Here is an 18,101-nt window from a genome sequence, read left to right on the forward strand (position 1 = left end):
CCTGCAATTTGGTCATCGTAGGAGTTTTTGTTTGCATTCACTGTGTGAGTGCTATTTGGATAAACAAGAGGCACATACAGCTACAATTTGCAAGATGTGGTTTTATAAGACAAATAAAATAACTGCTTTCACTGTGCTTGGTAGAGTTGGCGCACTGAATGTAAGAATTACGTTCCAGTTCGAACAAATACACCATCACTTTTAATCGAAATTCTTCTGGCCTGGATTACTTTTGGTCTTTTAATTCTTGTTCTTCTTCTTCTTCTGCGCTATTTATTGGGTCCCATTGCGTTATACACCTTTCGAATAATTGAAAGTCGGTGTGGAGTGACTTTGATTGGGATTTCCCCAAATGATGTAGCTCCAAGCAACAGTTCTGGTTGCCTGTAATGGGAAGTTTCAACTAGCAGATCTCCTGACTTCAATCTGCGAACCATTATAGGTGTTCTTACTACAGCGTACAGACTCCTTTGTATAACAAAGGGGCGAGAGTTTACTGATCTGGCTGAGTTAGTCGGACTCAACTAGGGTAGACGTTTTTTTATCCGGAAACTCGGGTTTTCATCCATTTATCCTTAACAATCCACTAATTTATCGCACTTACGTTTTCCATGAGTATTAAAATGTACATTTATTCCATGACACAGATTACATTAAGTTAATGAAGATTACCAATTAAATAGCCATGAAGAACAACGAGGTTCAAGGAGACACGATAGATAAATAATGTAATTATTCCGAAGGTATCGAATTGCACAACAAATATTGCATTTTGGAATTAAATGTATTCAATTTGGCTAAGCAAGATGACACATTTGTGTTTCTCCTTGAAAAACCGTTTACATACTTATTGAGAGATAATAACATAAATAACATAAAAGAGAATTGCGGTGTAAAGAATATTTTCGATGCGTATTTGTCATAAAATTTACCACTGCTATGTAGGCAGTACCAACAAGTACAAGATGATTTGCAATTCTGGAAGTGATTCATCACCCCTACCCCTTATCTGTAGTCCTGCCTCGAAGGAGCCGATTTCCACACAGACTTAACTGCAATCCTAGTATTTCGGCAAGTCACGAGTGTTATTTTCACATCTAGTTGACATCGCATCTTATAAATGCTGTTGATGCTGTTGGTTCGACGTAAAATCTGATCATTAAGAAGAGAAGAAAGAATAAGAAAGGTAGCAAGCATCCAGTAAGTAAACACGTTTATTATTATTACTGTTAATGTTGCTATGCCATCAATCTTGTATGAAATGAAATTTGTGATTTAGAAGAACGTTAGGTTGGTGAACAGACTATTATAGAATCGAAATATACTGAAATCGCTGGAGCATAATATTTCTCACTTAATTTCGAAAATCCACGTACGTTTTAAGCAGTTGTCCTCAAAATGCATAGAGTTCAATTCTCCCAACTTATAAAATGGTTCTTATCTGAAGAATATTTTACTGGTAATCTTCTTCACAGCCGACTAGAGTAAATGCTGCGATGTAAAACTGGTAATTCTATCAGAAGTTAAAAAAAAAAAGTGTACTCATTTTCAAATGAAAAACAACAACGTCAACTGAGATATTCTAAATTTCTAGATCTCAACAGCAGCTTTTAGATTTCAAGTCGAACTCAAATTAGATGGTGTTAATTTAGAGATTTAAATTTTAGATTGTTTGGATTGGTTTGATTTGAATTGGTTTTAGACAATTGAGGCCATGAGACATTATATTCCAGGATTGGTTATTTGTGTTACAGGATGCAAAACCAGTCTCCGGGAGGGAAACGCTGTTGTTGTTGTTGTGGTGGTGTTTTCTGGCGCAAGGGCAACTTAGGCCATATTGCGCCTCCCAAATCAATTGACTTTACATATAGGAACTGCTTGTACAGTAGTTAGAAACGGTCATACATTTGAATTTGTTTTAAATAGAAAAAGAATTCAGAGAGATTTGCTTCTTTACCTATGATGCTATTGAGAGACAGAGGTTGTAGATCTGAAATGAAACTAAAAGCCATTCGTTGGGCGTTGTTAAACAAGATACATTTCTTGGAATACCACTGTGGCCAGGGATCCAAGAAAAGATAACAGTTTGTTGATGCTCATGAAGCTGTATCAGCTTATGTCTTATGATTTTTAATAAAGGATTGTTAGGTGAAGAAGTGCCTTTCAAAGGTAGAAGAGCACTTTGTGAATCCGTATATATTATACTTTTATTTATTGACAGCAGTGAGATATTTTTCAGAGCAAGCTTAATGGCATGAAGCTCAGCGGTATAACTGCTACATTCGGCTGGAAGTGAAAACGAGACAGTTGAATTAGGGAAGACAGCAGCTGCACCCACTTGATTGTCAGACTTTGGACCATCAGTATAGATCTTGGTGAATTTGGGGTACTTTTGTGTATGAGCATAATGTAGTTGTTGTATGTTAACATTTGCTATGGAACCTTTACTCTATTGCTCAAAGTATTCATTAGAAGAAAGTGTGAAGGTAGTCCATGGTGGATCTGGATCTTTTGATTCTCTGAGGATATTATCAAATTGTATGTTCCAGCTTTCTGCTAGAATCTTCAGTCTGATACCAGCAGGCCGAATTGTTCTGGGTTTATTTGTATAGTGGGTTTTCCACTGAGGATCATGCAGAAGTGGCCAAACAGGATGAGTAGGCAGGCTTTTAATTTTAGCTGAGTAATTCATCAGCAACATCTTTCTTCTGATGCTAAGTGGAGGTTCATGAGCCTCAACATAAAGACATTGGCCTGGTGATGTTCTGTATGTACCTAGGGCTATCCTAAGAGAGAAATGTTGGATGGGCGCAAGGCGGGCTAAGGTGCTTTCCCTAGCTGAGCCATAAACAGGTGCTCCATAGTCTAGCTGAAATCTAATTAGGCACTTATATAAGTGGAGCAGGGTATAACGATCTGCACCCCAAGATATACTGGAGATGACCCGGAGTATATTAATTTTCTTTGCGCAAGCGGTTCTTAGATATTTTATGTGTTCCTGGAAGTTTAATTTCTTTTCAAAAATTAGCCCTAGAAGAGAATACTGTTTACGATTGGTAGAGGGTGATTGGCCAAGTGCAACTCAGGTTCAGGATGCATTCTCTGCTTTGTGCAGAAATGTATGGCTGTAGATTTGACCTTGACAGTCTGTATCCATTTTGTGCCATCCATGATTCAATGTTGTTTATGGATATTTGTAGATGCCTCTCGATATAACTCATATTCTGGATATGGTAAGGTCATCTGCATAGCGATATGAGTCAATGATGTTTGGAATGCGGTTTGTGATATTGTTTATTCGTAGTGAGAACAGAGTGCCACTAAGAACAGAGCCCTGTGGTACTCCTTCTTCTTGTATATATGTTTTGAGATAAAACCTGTCGGTACTTAACTTGGAAAGATCTGTGTCGAAGGAAGCTTTGAATAAAATATGGTAAAATGCCCTCTCATATAAATAGAATGGAGATATCTTAGAATGCCGTATCGCCATATGGTATCAAAAGGCCTTCTCTATATCAAGGCATATCATGACGAGATGTTGATTTCTGATGAATGAGTTCCTTATGGTTGTTTCAGCTTTTGTCCTGAGGTCTAGGGAAGATCTATTCTTTCGAAAATCATACTGATTATGTTTCGGGATTCAAGATACCAGGTGAGACGACGGGGAACTATTTTTTTCCAAAGTCTTACTCAAGCAGCTGGTTAGAGAGATTGGTCTATAATTGTGTGGAATCGAATGATCTTTTCCAGGTTTCGGTATAGCTATTATATAAGAATGTTGCCAGGAAGTGGGGAATATATGTTCTGAGAATATCCAATTGTAAAGTTTAAGCAATGAAGATAGTGATTTCTGACTGAGATGTTAAAGCATTATATAGTATATTCCGTCAGGGCCAGGAGCACTGTTTCTTGAGGGATATATAGATTCTTTCAGTTCAGATATTGTTAATGGTTGGTTATAGGGTAAATGGCATGTAGCTTTGAAGTTCAGCTTCTTTTTCTCAGTTTCGGCTTTAATTTTTTGGAAAGACTGGTGATATGCGCTTGAGGCAGACAATTCACAGAACACAGTTCCTAAGACATTGGCAATTCCTCCAGGAGAGGAGATCTCCTTCCCATTCCAGTTAATAATGGGATAAGGTGATAGATGATGTTTTATTGAAATTTATGGTAACCATCTATCATAAAATATGATGATATTTTATGATGATATTTTATGATAGATGGTAATTGAGAAATAAGGTTTTCCAGATCCTGAAATGTGCATGGATGGTTTGGCAGAAGATATAATGAAACCACTGTCAATATGATACCGATAACTATACGTGTAGCAACAGCTTCTAATGGTGTTTTCAAAGGAATGCGCCTGGAGTGGACTCGTGATTCCACAAGTACAGCTACTCCTCCATGAGGGCTGTTAGTTTCAGATCGATATTTTCTTAAGATGGTATAATTTTTGACTGAAACCGAGATTTTTGTTGTTAAATTCGTTTCTTGTAGGCACATGGCAGCAGGTTTTAAATGGTGAATTAATTCATAGATATCGTCAATATTGTTGCGAAAACCACTGTATGATTTGTTCCATTATTTAGTTTTGTGGGTGGAAGTTGAGTCTGTCTGTTTTTTGTGGGTGGCTTGTTTACATCTTTCGAGTTTTGATTTTTCTTTTCTTGAAAAATTAGGGCGGTCTGAGTCATTGCTTTCTTCCATATCTCCATCTGCATGTATTTCAAGCAGATCTTGGTTGGTTATGTCATTTGTGTCCATGCTTGATAGATGAGATTGCTTCGCCTCAACAGGATCTGATTTCTGCAAATTATCCAGGGCTTGACAACGGGGAAGTCTCTGGGATGGAACTGTTAGTGGTGTATTATTTCATTGGTCTACTACGTTTGGTGGAGATTAGAGTTGGATGCTCGACCGAGAGGACTGATCGAGCCGATCAATGTGTCTGGAGAAATGGTCACTTCCGTCTGACATGCTACTGATTGGTGACTGTGAGTAGCAGAAGCATAGGTGTGTTTTGGCATACTTAATTTTACTTGTTTTCTTGCCTCTTGATAGGAAACCTTATTTTCAATTTTATATTTTTGTATTTTTCCCCAACTTCCAGAGGTCGCAGTCTTTGGAATATACCAGATGGTTGCCTTTACAATTTGGACATTGTGGAGTTGGTGCCTTACATTCTGTTTGTGTATGAGTTTTACACCCATAGTTTGCACAACTTGCATCTCCACGGCATGCTCTCTGGGAATGGGCAAATTTCTGGCATTTAAAACATCTTAGAGGGTTCGGGATATAGGGCCGAACGCGACAGTTTAAATATCCTGCTTTGACTGAAGGTGGTAGGTTTGGAGAACTGAAAGTTAAAATTATATTCCACGTAGGGACTAAACTGCCATCTTTTCGGATCATGATCCTTTTTGCTTGAGTGACGTTTTGTTCTTTAAGTTCTTGAACTATTTCCTCTTCGGGGACGTTCAATAAATCCCATTCAGTGATCACTCCCTTTGAAGAATTGAGGATGGTATGTGGTGTGATTTGAACTGGGATTCCACTCAAGGATGTCAGACGTAGTAGTAGTCCAGAGTGTCTAGAATTGGTGGTCTATATTAACAAATCTCCGGATTGAAGACGTTTCACCATTTTTGGTAAACCTGCAGCATGTTCGAGGCATCTCTGAATGATGAAAGGGGAGAGCTTGCCGACAGGTTGCGTTGACAGATAATGTATAATAGGAATGCTGGTAATTCCTGTCGGCCAGTGTCTTTGTTCATTCTCTTTGAGATAGAGAAGTCATGGTCAGTATCGTGATTGTCAATTTGTTGAGAGCTCTTTGGCTTTAAACGTGGAAATTCATTTGTTTTCATCTCTGCTCCTTTTAGCCCTGAGAGTTGGTTTTTCCCACAGGTTACCGGCCCCGCTACGTGGAGGCAGGAGCGGTGCCACCAGTGACCAAGTGGTTGTTTAAATTAGTAGAGTTTATTAATAATAATTATAAAAACTAAGAAAAGAAAGGTGGATTTCCTTTCTTAGTTCTTACTTTTGATCTCTAAAGCGCAGAACCACTTCAAGTAAACAAAAGAATAAGCACGCTAGAAAGAAACAAAACTATGTCACTTTAGAGAGCACTCTGTTATCACAGTAAGAAAATCGCTTGTCACTATCGCTTGGCACTCGGGGCCGAGGGAAATGCAAGCAGCCCTCTCCTCAGACCGACTAATTGAGCCACGGTTTGGAAAAGGGCTTAAAGGTTCTTCCCATTGAAACGTAACTCCAACGTAGACCTTTTCACTAGGTGTGGAAGAGCAGCAATCATACCCACTTGTTAGCGGTGAGGGAGTCTTCAACTGCAACATACTCCTAATTTAAAAAAAATTAGAAACATCAAGGATAGGGTAATAATTTATGCTTTATTTTGTAGTATCAGTTTTTAAGTACGCCATAACACTCCTCGGTGTTTTCCCATCCTATCCTTAATAAGAAGTTGGCTGATTCCAGAAGTCCTTGGAGGCCACACACCTGTACAAATTCGCTTTCAGAAATAAATTATACCGATAACGGTTTGGTTTGGTTTGGCTTGCAGTTTATTGGCTCATCAGCAACACAGGCTATAATGAGCCAACGACAGTAAATGAATAGAAAATAGTTATGATTTGGGAAAGATAAAACATCGATAAAATGTTACGATGACCAATGAGGTTGGTCACTGTGTCAAAAAACAGTTAAAAACTAGATAAACGTAGAAAAACGTCAAAAAAGGTATAAATAATATATAAGTACAAAAATCATGAACTTGACCATCTTATTCAGGGTGCGGACATTGTCAGATTTGTGAAGAGCCAGAGCCTGGCTGAGACATGTTATGAAAACGGATGACAGCAGAACAACTAAGAGGATAATGAAATGGAAACCTACCGGTAGGAAGGCAAGTGAACTATTTTCATCCATCCATCCATCTTTTCTACGTCATCCATCCATAGAAAAGATGGATGGATGACGTAGAAGAGGACTTAAAGATCATAGGAATAAGAAGTTGGAGAAGTTTGACTTCCGGGAGGGGCTTACTGGTGGGACATCGTTGAGAAGGCTAAGACGCACCCTGGGTTATAACGCCAGAAGAAGAAGTACAAAAACTATATTCGATAAAAGATATACTTAAATACAACTAAATAAGTTAAATAACCTTAAATAGTTAAAAACAGCTGACACGTGATTATTATCAGAAAGTATCTGACGGAATGTACAGGGCTCAATCAGACGATTTAAAGCAGTAAAAGATATACACCTTTCATGCCTAAATATTCGATTAAAATATATCTAATGGTTAAAATAGTGTTGCAGTACTCACATATAGGAGGGTCATCAGCCCTCGGCAAAAAAAGGATGCGTGAGATCACTGTATCCTATGTGGAGGCGAGCTAGAACAACTTCCTCTCTATGGCTACTGAGAAGACTAGACTGCCATATTTGAATTAGAAGTTTAATTTGATAAAACTTGCTTGTTACGGTTTGTGGACTGTTCGTACCATGATTGATGCCAGTGAGAGTTATAGGGGACTAGCGGACTGGGATTGCTCTGAGATTGTACTGATCTGGTTACAGCATCTGCCAGATCATTACCACTGATCCCAATGTGGCCCGGAATTCAGCAGAAAAGGGTCTAGATTCACAAAGAAAATAAAACTTCAGCTGAACCCTGGACAGGTGGAGATGAGGATTATATGGCATCATTGATAAGGCCTGTAATGTGTTTAAAGTATCTGAATAAACCATACACCTCATTATAAACCATACACTTTTTGAATAATAAATCATTATTCAAAGATAAATCATATTGGAAAGTCTCAATCAGGAATCGAGATGTTAATTAGTTTCGTTTAAAAATGGAAGAATTACTCTCCATAACGAAGAGTATCAGCACCGAAGTGTTCTGCAAGACACCATAGAGGTAATCCTTCCATTTTTAAATTAATTTACTTATAACGGAGAACTTATTGAGCCTTTGCTACTCTGCTATCCATTAATTAGATATTAACTAGAACATAATGAGCTAATTTTTGCATATGAAATTAAGTAATTGATGCTTAGTGTAAATGAAATAGTTTCGTGTGTGATTTTATTATTTCACGTATAAGTGATCAAATCCAAACATAAGCGTTTTTCTAAATATTGCGTGATTCGTTTGAGAGAAAATTTGAACGAAGTGGTATAAATGAGAAATATAAATTTAAAAAAAGCATAACGAATAAAATAATAAAAAAACTGTCGCAAGAAGGAAATTTATCGATTAAATAAACTAACCACCGAAAACTGTAACCTTATTTTTGACCGTTATATTATTCATATCTTTAATTTGAAAGATATTTAAGAATGTGATAAATGTTAGGAGTTAGTACAATGGCTATTAGCGTTAGCACAAATACAGCGCAGTATTTTAAATCGAGAGGTAGGCCGAGTTAAGTCAACCTGAACTGTTTCGTTTTCACTAATCATGATAATTTATCAGCCTTAGTTAAATCTCAAGAGGTTTTTGCTCAGAGATGCATTGTACACGTGCATTTAGAGTGGTAATAAGCTATTCTCGACAAAGTACACCCCAGCAGCACTAGAGCTGGAGACTGCTGACTAAAACATTTAGCCAGTTGATAAAATGTGTTAACTTATCAACCATAATGTGGGCAATATGAGAGTCTGTCAACACAGACGTTTCGACTTGGTCAAGAAATACAGTACATCTGTTCTCAGATCATGCCTGCCTATAAACAGGTCAGTCTTATCATCTATATCAGTATTATTATTTTGCTATTCAACTGTGCTTTTATAAGGTTCTGTTTGCATTCCTGCACGGCCACATACATCAGAGGAATCTATAATTGCAGATTTGAAAAAGGAAATATTATCATTAACTACGACAAAAAACTCAAATGCTTGTACAAAGTACTTTTGCAATCACCACTCAGCTACGTCAAGCCAGTAGAAGTATACTTTTGTAATTCGAGCAGAGTGATATTTGGCAGGGATATGATTTCTGTTTCATCTTCTTATCCTCTGTTCAACAGAGGATAAGGAAATGAGCTATTAGGGCGCTAATGAGCCAAATTACGCAACATTCTTCATTCTAGGACAAAGATAGCGAACTGGACACTGGAAACATGCAAAAAAAAAATAAAATTCTTATCTATTTTTCCTCTCTTACTTTTTAAATACATAAATGAACTCCATATCGTGTTAATAATTTTTATATTCGCAACGAGCAGAAACTTGGCAAGTCAAGCTGAGCAATATGTAAGCAGTGATAATCAAATTACAGAAGGCTGTTTATTAGAATAACTTAAAGAGTCCTGGTGTTGTCGGCATATGCTTATTAATTTTGAGAGAGAGAATGCAAGGGACTACACTGAACCATTAAGGTTAATTAAGAGCATCATTGGACTCAGGGGAAGTTCTTTTAGTTGGATAAGTGCCATCTTATCGTCAATTCAAAGGAACGTTTATTGACTTTTTTTTTCATGCCACGATCGAGCTAGACAGTCACGGGTGGGAGTAGCGTAGTTTTTTGCTCCCGGAAATTCGAATTTTTTATCCGAAAAACGGGGAAGCCAACCAACCAAAGAACTCGTGCAATTTAGTGATATAATTCACAACCGGTGTATGAGCGTATTTGCTCCTTGATATGGTAAAATTTTAAATGTTTATCGATAATTCATAAAGGCGTTTCGATGAGAGAAGTGACTGCATACCAGAAGCTTAATTGCAATGGTAGGGAAAATCCTGGAAGCGATGATCGAACATGCAATACAGGAGTCATCTCGATATAAAGGGTATTCTGAAGGAAACGCACCATAGTTTTTATAAAGAGAGAATCTTGTTTAGCTAATCTGGTTAGCCATTTTGACAGAATTATTCATGAATTGAATGTATGAAATAATTCTGAAATAATTTAGTTGAATTTTAGCAAATATTACTCTATAAATCATAACGTGCTAGTATCAGTGGTAAGATTCCTTGATAGATCACAGGATATCTACAGGACAGGAGGTGGATGTTGTAATTAATAGTTATTTTTTAGATTGGGCTATGATACGACAAATTTTTCGTTGAATTCCATCAATAGGATGCGAATATTTGCTAGCATAATCGACATCGATTATTTGTCAACTTCTTTTCTTGTGTATAAAAATTTCAAATGAAATACGATCTGTTCCTTAATTATAATCATTATAACTGTTAATTTATCTATATAAAGGTTACTAATGTAATAAAATGCCAAAGATGTGAAATTTTATTTTATCTTTTCTTCCAGATAGGAATAGCTAAAAATAACGAATTCCTGACCAATTGAGAATTCCAATTGAATCCATCGCAATGCGAACGATATTTGCTCTTTGCGTAAGTAGCAGATTACTCATTATTTTATTAACTGTTGATATTATTTTGTCATAAATCAAATACAAAAAGTCCCCTGAAATTAAATAAACTTAGTAAACTACGAATTACATGTATAATGTCTAAATTATAGTTATTCCAATACTTCTGTTGAAATTGCGTATTCATTCTAATTATTAGCAATATTTCTACTTTTATTATAATCGGTGAAATTATTCATAAGCCATTCAAGGTTATCTGAACTTTACTTCGGTTTCCTATAAATTTTAGGAGAGAAAATTAAAGAAAGTAATTCTTAAATAAAAAGTACGACTGTGGCAAGTGATTTTTTAGATTTAAACACAGCCCTTATCCGAATTTCAACTTGGTTTCTAAAGTGATCAATTCAGAGACAAGTGAAAGAGAGGGTTTTTTGCACAAGGGCCTCCTGGGCATTGTGTGTCTTGCCAATGATGTATTATTTATAGACTTATGCTTCACTGAAAGCTTCAAGCAGAGGTTTGCAACTTTTCGCTAACTATGAGCTTCGCTTAAAATTGAAAATATCTGGCGAGCCACTTTAACAGCAAACCACTTTAACAGCAAATAATGCTAGAGGCATGAAATTTGGAGTGGGAATAGTAGCAGCACTAGTGATGTCACAACCGTGCGTAAATACAAGATGAACTCAATCAATGTTTCTTGATCTGTCTCGGGTAGCGTTTGCATGCGTTTTATTCCGAAAACTGGGGTTTTTCATCCAGCGAACAGGCAACACCGAGAATATAATACACGGGATTCGCGTACGAATTAAAACTGTCATCTTAGGGCTACCAGAGAATTACTTCATCTACCTGAACAAAAAACTCGAGTTTTCAGGAAACCTTGCTATTCTACAATAAATATTTCAACGCAGTAGTTGAAAACAAATGAAAATCGTATCCTTCAAGGCGTTCGATTAATGGGAATCAATCTGCTTCCGCTGAAAACTGAGGCCAAGTGCTACGGCTTGAGCTTTTATAATAATAACTTGAAAGGCACAAAACGGCTGTTGTGCCAAACCTCAACAACAATTTATCTAGCTATACAAAGTGCTTGCCTAAGTTTCTTAAATTGTATGTCATCTCCTGAACAGGTAATTAAATTGGATAATCACTTGTACATTAAAATTTCAAGCAAAATTTAAAATTTCTTGCGAATATACTAGTTTCTCATCAGCTGACTAATGGTCTCTATAAGTGAACGTAGGCCAAACTGTAAATAATGTTTTCTTTAATTGAAGTGTTTGGCTCTGTACTTAGACGAAATACAACAGATAAAGACCTGTATACGCTTCTTGAAAGGCTACGAATTCCCAAAGATATTACTTAGGTTGGATGGTTCTTAAACTCTTGTGAACCTAAGAATCCACTTTTACTTGAATTTTTTTTCTGCAGACCAAAGCTTAACAAAATTGTTTATATGCTTTAAATTCTTTCAATTTTTAAATATTTATAAGCAATTTAGAACACTGTTCCCCCACCGCAGTTCCAGAAATATTGAACCTTCAGGCAATTTCCTTTTAGCAATATATGCAAAACTCATGATAGAGCACTTCTAGTAATATGATTTTGATGCGTTCTCATCAACCTTGCTCATGGCTACGTACAAAACTGATGCTTTTGCCCTAAATTTAATTTGTCTTCCTCTGGAGTAGGTTGAATATGGACAAATACAAATGAATGAAGATTATTGGCATTAGGTCTCCCGGGCTTGTGCTTGTCTATGAGTTATATTTGACTAGTTCTTCACTATTATAGATCAGAAGCGATTATATTAGATATAAGAGCCTTCGTGGGTAACACAGTTGATATAATCGCCATCCTCCCCAAACCGGGAGTTCGAATTCCGTTAATGACGCGAGGAATTTTCATGGGTCTTTTTCACAACGTGGCTGAGTTAGCCGGTCTCAGGCGGAGAGTGCCAGAAACTTTGGGTTTTTTCGTCCAGCAAATAACAAATCAACAACAGAACACACGCAATTTAGACATATTATACGCGGCTCAATACGGCCTAAACTGTTGATGTGTCTAAAACCTTATAACAACAACAACAACAACAACTAACCAACTAACCAAAGGGTACAGGCCTGGATAAATTCAAATTAAATCATTAACAACAGAAGTAATGGCGTCAACCTGACACCAACATAATCAAAGAACAACAATTATATTTGGCTATTTCACATTCTTTTAATATTTTTAAATTCTTATATAACTAGCTTAATTTATTTTATATTAATAGGTGGCTCTCCTCTCATTTGCTTTCCTTCAAGCCGATGACAGTGCAGAAGGAGAAATGTGCGACTGCTCCTCAATGCAGTGCGCTTCGCCTGATGCTGTTCAAGCAGTATGCAAACAAGAGAATGGCACAATCGAAAAAGGAGGAGACTGCAAATGTTGTGACATTTGTATAATCAAAGATTTGGGTAAATATCTTTCAGTATTCTGAAACAGAAAGCTTTTCATATAAAAAGTTACTTATTTGTTATGCCGAACCATCTTATAACTTGATGCTCTTTGTTGTTGTTGTTGTTGTTGTTGTTGTCGTTGTTATGAAATTTAACGAACATAAGCTGCTAGGGCCATATTGTGTCTTTCTAATGGTTAATAAGAAATACTAACTTTATTGTAATATCTGTTATATTTCATGGCATATTCTTATGTTATTTAGGAAGGCAAACAGTTCTGTTTTATTAGGGTCATCTCCAAGAATCTGCAATGATGTTAGTGAAGACTGTGCATTAGCACATGATTTAAAGCTTTTTGAGCGGATACTGAGAAGATGAGGACAGTCCATTAATAAATGACGAATAGTCAGTTGACATGACATGATGTGCATTGAGGAGTGCTGTCATTCGTTAATAGATAGAGGTGTGTGAGTAGGGTATGCCCAATTCGTAGCCTTCCCGGAATTACTTCTTCTCGTCTTCTTTTCCGAAAGCTGGAGAGCCACAGCTTCGGATCTGGTTTTATTCGGTAAAGTTGGTTCCCTGGATAACCTCTCCAGTTTGTTGACCAACTATTGTAACATGCTTTACAGATGATTGATTTGAAATCGGTATATGGAACTTGAAAAGTCTTTAAAATAGAGGTATCTGGTTGTTTGGCTGCAAGATCTATTTTTTCATTTCATGCAATCCCACAATGCCCTGGGATCCAACAGAATGCCACAATTTGGTTTGACTGATTATATGCAAATAATTTAGACTATATTTCTTTTATTACAGGGTGAGAGGAGTTGGTATTACTGCTTATGGCAGAGACAGCACTGAGCGAGTCAGGGTATATTAAAGCAGACGAAATTAGTCGTTCAGTAATGTGATCCCGAGCTAAGTTTATAGCATAAGCTCAGCAGTGAAGATACTGCATTCTACTGGTAACGAGACAGAAGTAGCGAATGATGGGAATATCACCGCAGCACCTACTTGGGTCTGAGTTTTTGATCCATCTGTATAGATTTCGCAGGCCTGTGAATGAAAAAGAGAATAAGTTGAATGTAACTGCTTCATATCGGAAAGAGACAGAATGTTCTTTCCCCACCGTTGAAAATAGCCATCATATATTGCACAGATATTTGTCCAGGGTGGATCTGGTGGTGTCATGTCCTGAAATATATTGCTGATTTCTATATTCCATGATTGAGCCAGTTCCTTTAATCTAATTGGAGCAGGACGGTTTTCATTTGGTTTGCTGTTGTAAAATGTTTCCCATTCGGTATTGTACAGACATCTCCAACTAGGGTGGGAGGGAAGACTGGGAATTTTTGTGGCATACATCAGAAGTAGTTTTTCTGCGAAGATGTAAGGGAGGTTCATGGGCTTCGATGTAAAGGATGTTGAAAAGATGTTGAACATGAGTTGGAGAACCAGTGTTTAACACAATCAGATTATGGTTATCTAGGAATGTTTCAATTAATTGGCCTCTCCTATCCATAGTGGAAGAAATGGATGGTGACCGTTGAAATCACCGAGTAAACAGACAAGAGGTGGCAGTTGCGTTAAAAGATTGTCAAGTTCAGTCTGGGAACAAGGATAATTAGGTGGTATATAAACAGATGCAAGGGGTAATGATATTCCCATTGACATCCGAACTGCTACAACTTCTCGGGAGGTTTCTATTTGGAGATGTCTTGATGGTATGGTAGTTTTGACAAGGATACCTACTCCTCCACGAAGAGAAGAGTCAAAATCCCTGTCTCGCCTAAACACAGTATAGTTTTTGAATTTGAGTGAAACTTTTGGTGATAAAAATGTTTCCTGTAAGCATACACCTACTGCGTTAGTAGTAAGTGTATGCTCACAGGCCTAATTTGTTATTAGATATGTTTATTAGTCAAAAACTTCGCAAAATTCTAAGAACAAACATAATTGTAATTATGCTTGTAGTGAACGATAGAACATGAATTTAAAAGTCTAATATTCGGTGCTATTTCAAGAACTATTATGAAGAATCTTATATATGTCCAATTTCTCTTTGTTTCAAAGTAAAAGGACAAACAGAAATAATTTAAATTGAGATTTAGAGATTCAAATCATTTAGAATCTTAAATTATGTTGGAAATTCTTGATAGGTCAAGATTCTATACTTCAAAACGATAATGCCATACTATGAGAGACATTCGCAATGCAATGAGGACGCATGTCAACAAATGGAATGAAATAAATCTCTTATTTTTCTGAAATAAAACTAACATAATTAGATCGATATGCATATTGTGTTCATAATACATTTAAATCGATAATTTTCTTTCTGCAGGAATGGACAGTCCATGTGGCAAAATCAAGGATGGTCCTTTCATAATAACTGGAGAGAAATTATGTGCTGATGGTCTCATGTGCGATCTCACCAGTAAAAAATGCATGCCAAAACCTGCAGGATTAGAAGAAGATACGAAATCATCCGAAGAAGAGATAGCAGTTCAACCGGCATCAAATGAAACATCTTCAACACCTCCACCCTACTAAGCGCAGTTCTATAGTAGGAAATGGAAGATGAAAAAGTTGAGCTTAATTATGAATACAAAAGAATTTAATTCTTAATAGCTACCTGATAAAGAATAATAATTCGCAATTCGATATACAGATCTTGTTCTCCTCTGGTAATCTCTAATTCACATTCATCAAACATAAAAAGCACTATTAATTAATCGCTTTAGTAAACGGTTTTCTTCAAGAAAATATTTCAATAAAGTTTATTTAAATGAGGTTAGATATCCATACAATAGCTGCAAGCCTCTTCTTAGTAAAATATAAATATACAGAGAAATTTAGAATTATCTACATAAATGGAATCGGATGTGGGCATCAACTGGTAAAAAGACAAAGTGTACGTTATTATTGTATCCATATATCAAAACAGAGTTGTGTGAAATTAATGCGAGAATATTCACGTATTTTATTGTGGGTATCTGCACATAAATATTTTCTAGTTAATTGCTTAATGAAATTTCTCTGTAACAACAGATACTCAGGGAAACATTAGTCTTTCATATACAGAATATAATGAAATATAAGAATATAATCTGCGAAAGCCAGCAGGTATAGTTTTGTTTAGCACTTGTTAAAGTGTAAAGGTAACTTCACTAACTGTTATTGCAAGAATCGTAATGTAACTGATAAGCCTAATTTACGAAATAAAGATCGTATCTCAATGGATAATGTAGCTTTTGAATCAATTTTTGACAGATTAAAACATTCCTATCATGCATACCAAACCTTATTCTCTTGATTTGGCACCCCGCAACTTTTGGTTATTTGCAAAATTAAGACATAAAACCAAAACAGTTTTAAGTCGATTCAAAAAATCCATTGAAACAGGGCGTACTGCCTAAAAGCATTCACAAAATAAAACGTGGCAAGCACGATGGAACAAGTGTGCTGTTGCAGAAGGAGATTATATTGAGGAATATTAGCGATGTAAACAAATATCGTTGTATAAAATTAATAGTTTTTCAACGTTCTTTGAGCTTGTTGATAAAACCTTGTACGTTATGATCTCGTCACAAATATGTTCTTCGTCTGAAACTCAAATATTACGCCAGAACATGAAAACTGTCTCGATTAGATCCAAAATTTCAAATAAAAATATCTTTGGTAGTTAAGAAATAATCAAGTAAAAATATCCTATCTTGGACAGAAAAGTCCAAAGATCAATCAAAAGATCGAGAGCGGTTTTCGCATTTTCTTTAGTACTCATATCCTTCAATAATAAATCGAATTATAATCTCCTACAGAAGAATCATCAATATGGAATTGCATCATCATGCGACCTTGCATTGCTTCCATCACAACTCTTATTGTAATTGAGCAACCTTCCCTCTGTGGCTATCTACCTTTCGTGTAGTTTTTTTTTTCAAATTTGGATGGTGTTTCATAAATAATCGAAAACAATTACATTCTGGTAGCTTCGTATGTTACTGCCATTTGAAGATGACTAATGCCGAATTTTTTTAATATAGGCTGAATATTGAAATGCACTACCCGTTACTTGAAACTCAAATTCCTCAACCTAAAATATATCCTTCTGGATATGTCTCAGATGTTGTGTCTCCTCAGTAAACCGTTTGGGGATGACCAAATGTTTGACACATATATAAAGTCACTTGCAGAATCTGATGGGATTGGGTATATTCATCCGATCCCATTCTGCAATTGCCCCTTTGTAGATATTCGCATGCGGAGTGACTTGTACTGGTATACCACCTATGGTAGTATACCAGTACAAGTGCACATATGGTGGTATGCAGTAGAAAATATACTAAAAACTATACCAAATACTTCCAATACTAATACATTACATTTATTAATTAAGGCGGTCCCAGCCAATATATGGCAACCCAGACGTCATTTACAGATAATTTAGCAGTATTCCAATGTACACCCTCTCATGTTTGCTCAACTACATGGAGAGAAAGACTGACACAACCAAAACAGATAAAAATGAAAATAACCAACTTATGCAAAAATAAATATAATCAAATATTAGACAGAGTCCAAACTCCGGTTTCGGCTCATTGTAAAGAGATGCTGCCGAGAATGGAAATGCCAGAACAAAGAGCTGGATTTGTAGTGAACTCATGCCTCCGCCGAAGCAAAGCCATTCAGAACGATCACACAGAATTCTAGCTAATCCAGCAGTACACCATACGGCATTACCAATTTACCAATCCAGTCATTCCACGTGGTCTCCAGCTCTGAAGCTTCTCCTGGTATACCACCTTTGGTGGTATATCCGTAGAAATTTCAGAACTTGAGAGCCTAAGAAGGGTCTCAGAATGTCTGCGACTCGTAGTTTCGATCAGTATATCACCAGACAGAAGAACTCTTTATTGATCTAAGTCATCTGACCTTTAGCTGAATCCGCTGCATTTTCTAAACATTTTTTGTATAAGAAATAGGATTAGAGTACATATAGATTTGTCTGACAGACAAAACAAGATAAGGAAGGGACATTCCCGTTGATTTGTGTCCATACGCAGTCCTTCTAGCTGTGATGTGCCATGGTCAGATTTATTGACAGAACATGATGAGCGTCTAAGCTGCTCATGTGGAATACAGTATATTGTATTTCATGGTTTTCTGCTTTCTGCCTTGTTAACTTTACCTCCCAGGTTTCCGGCCCTGACACCGAGGGATGGTGACGGCAGCAGTGCCGCTAGGAGACCAATCAGTTGAGCATGAAAGAGGTAGCTTT

General features: G+C 36.6%; 1 protein-coding gene across 1 annotated transcript; it reads left to right on the plus strand.

Moving 5' to 3' along the window:
• Positions 1 to 1,072: 1,072 nt before the first annotated feature.
• Positions 1,073 to 15,613, plus strand: LOC150091015 (uncharacterized). Its single transcript, XM_090373878.1, has 4 exons — positions 1,073 to 1,200; positions 10,307 to 10,392; positions 12,652 to 12,835; positions 15,165 to 15,613. Exons 2-4 carry the CDS (start codon positions 10,369 to 10,371, stop codon positions 15,371 to 15,373), a joined length of 417 nt encoding a protein of 138 aa, XP_090230004.1. The 5' UTR covers positions 1,073 to 1,200; positions 10,307 to 10,368; the 3' UTR covers positions 15,374 to 15,613.
• Positions 15,614 to 18,101: the final 2,488 nt, after the last annotated feature.

The sequence above is a fragment of the Mastigoproctus giganteus genome, chromosome 1 (assembly GCF_048544385.1).
Source record: "Mastigoproctus giganteus isolate SK-2022 chromosome 1, ASM4854438v1, whole genome shotgun sequence".
In the NCBI taxonomy this organism is placed as follows: domain Eukaryota; kingdom Metazoa; phylum Arthropoda; class Arachnida; order Uropygi; family Thelyphonidae; genus Mastigoproctus; species Mastigoproctus giganteus.

Coding starts and splice junctions, on each gene's coding strand:
- LOC150091015 (XM_090373878.1), top strand. CDS start 10,369: ATGCGAACGATATTTGCTCTTTGC. Junction 10,393..12,651: donor GAACGATATTTGCTCTTTGC/GTAAGTAGCAGA, acceptor TTATATTAATAG/GTGGCTCTCCTCTCATTTGC. Junction 12,836..15,164: donor TTGTATAATCAAAGATTTGG/GTAAATATCTTT, acceptor TTCTTTCTGCAG/GAATGGACAGTCCATGTGGC.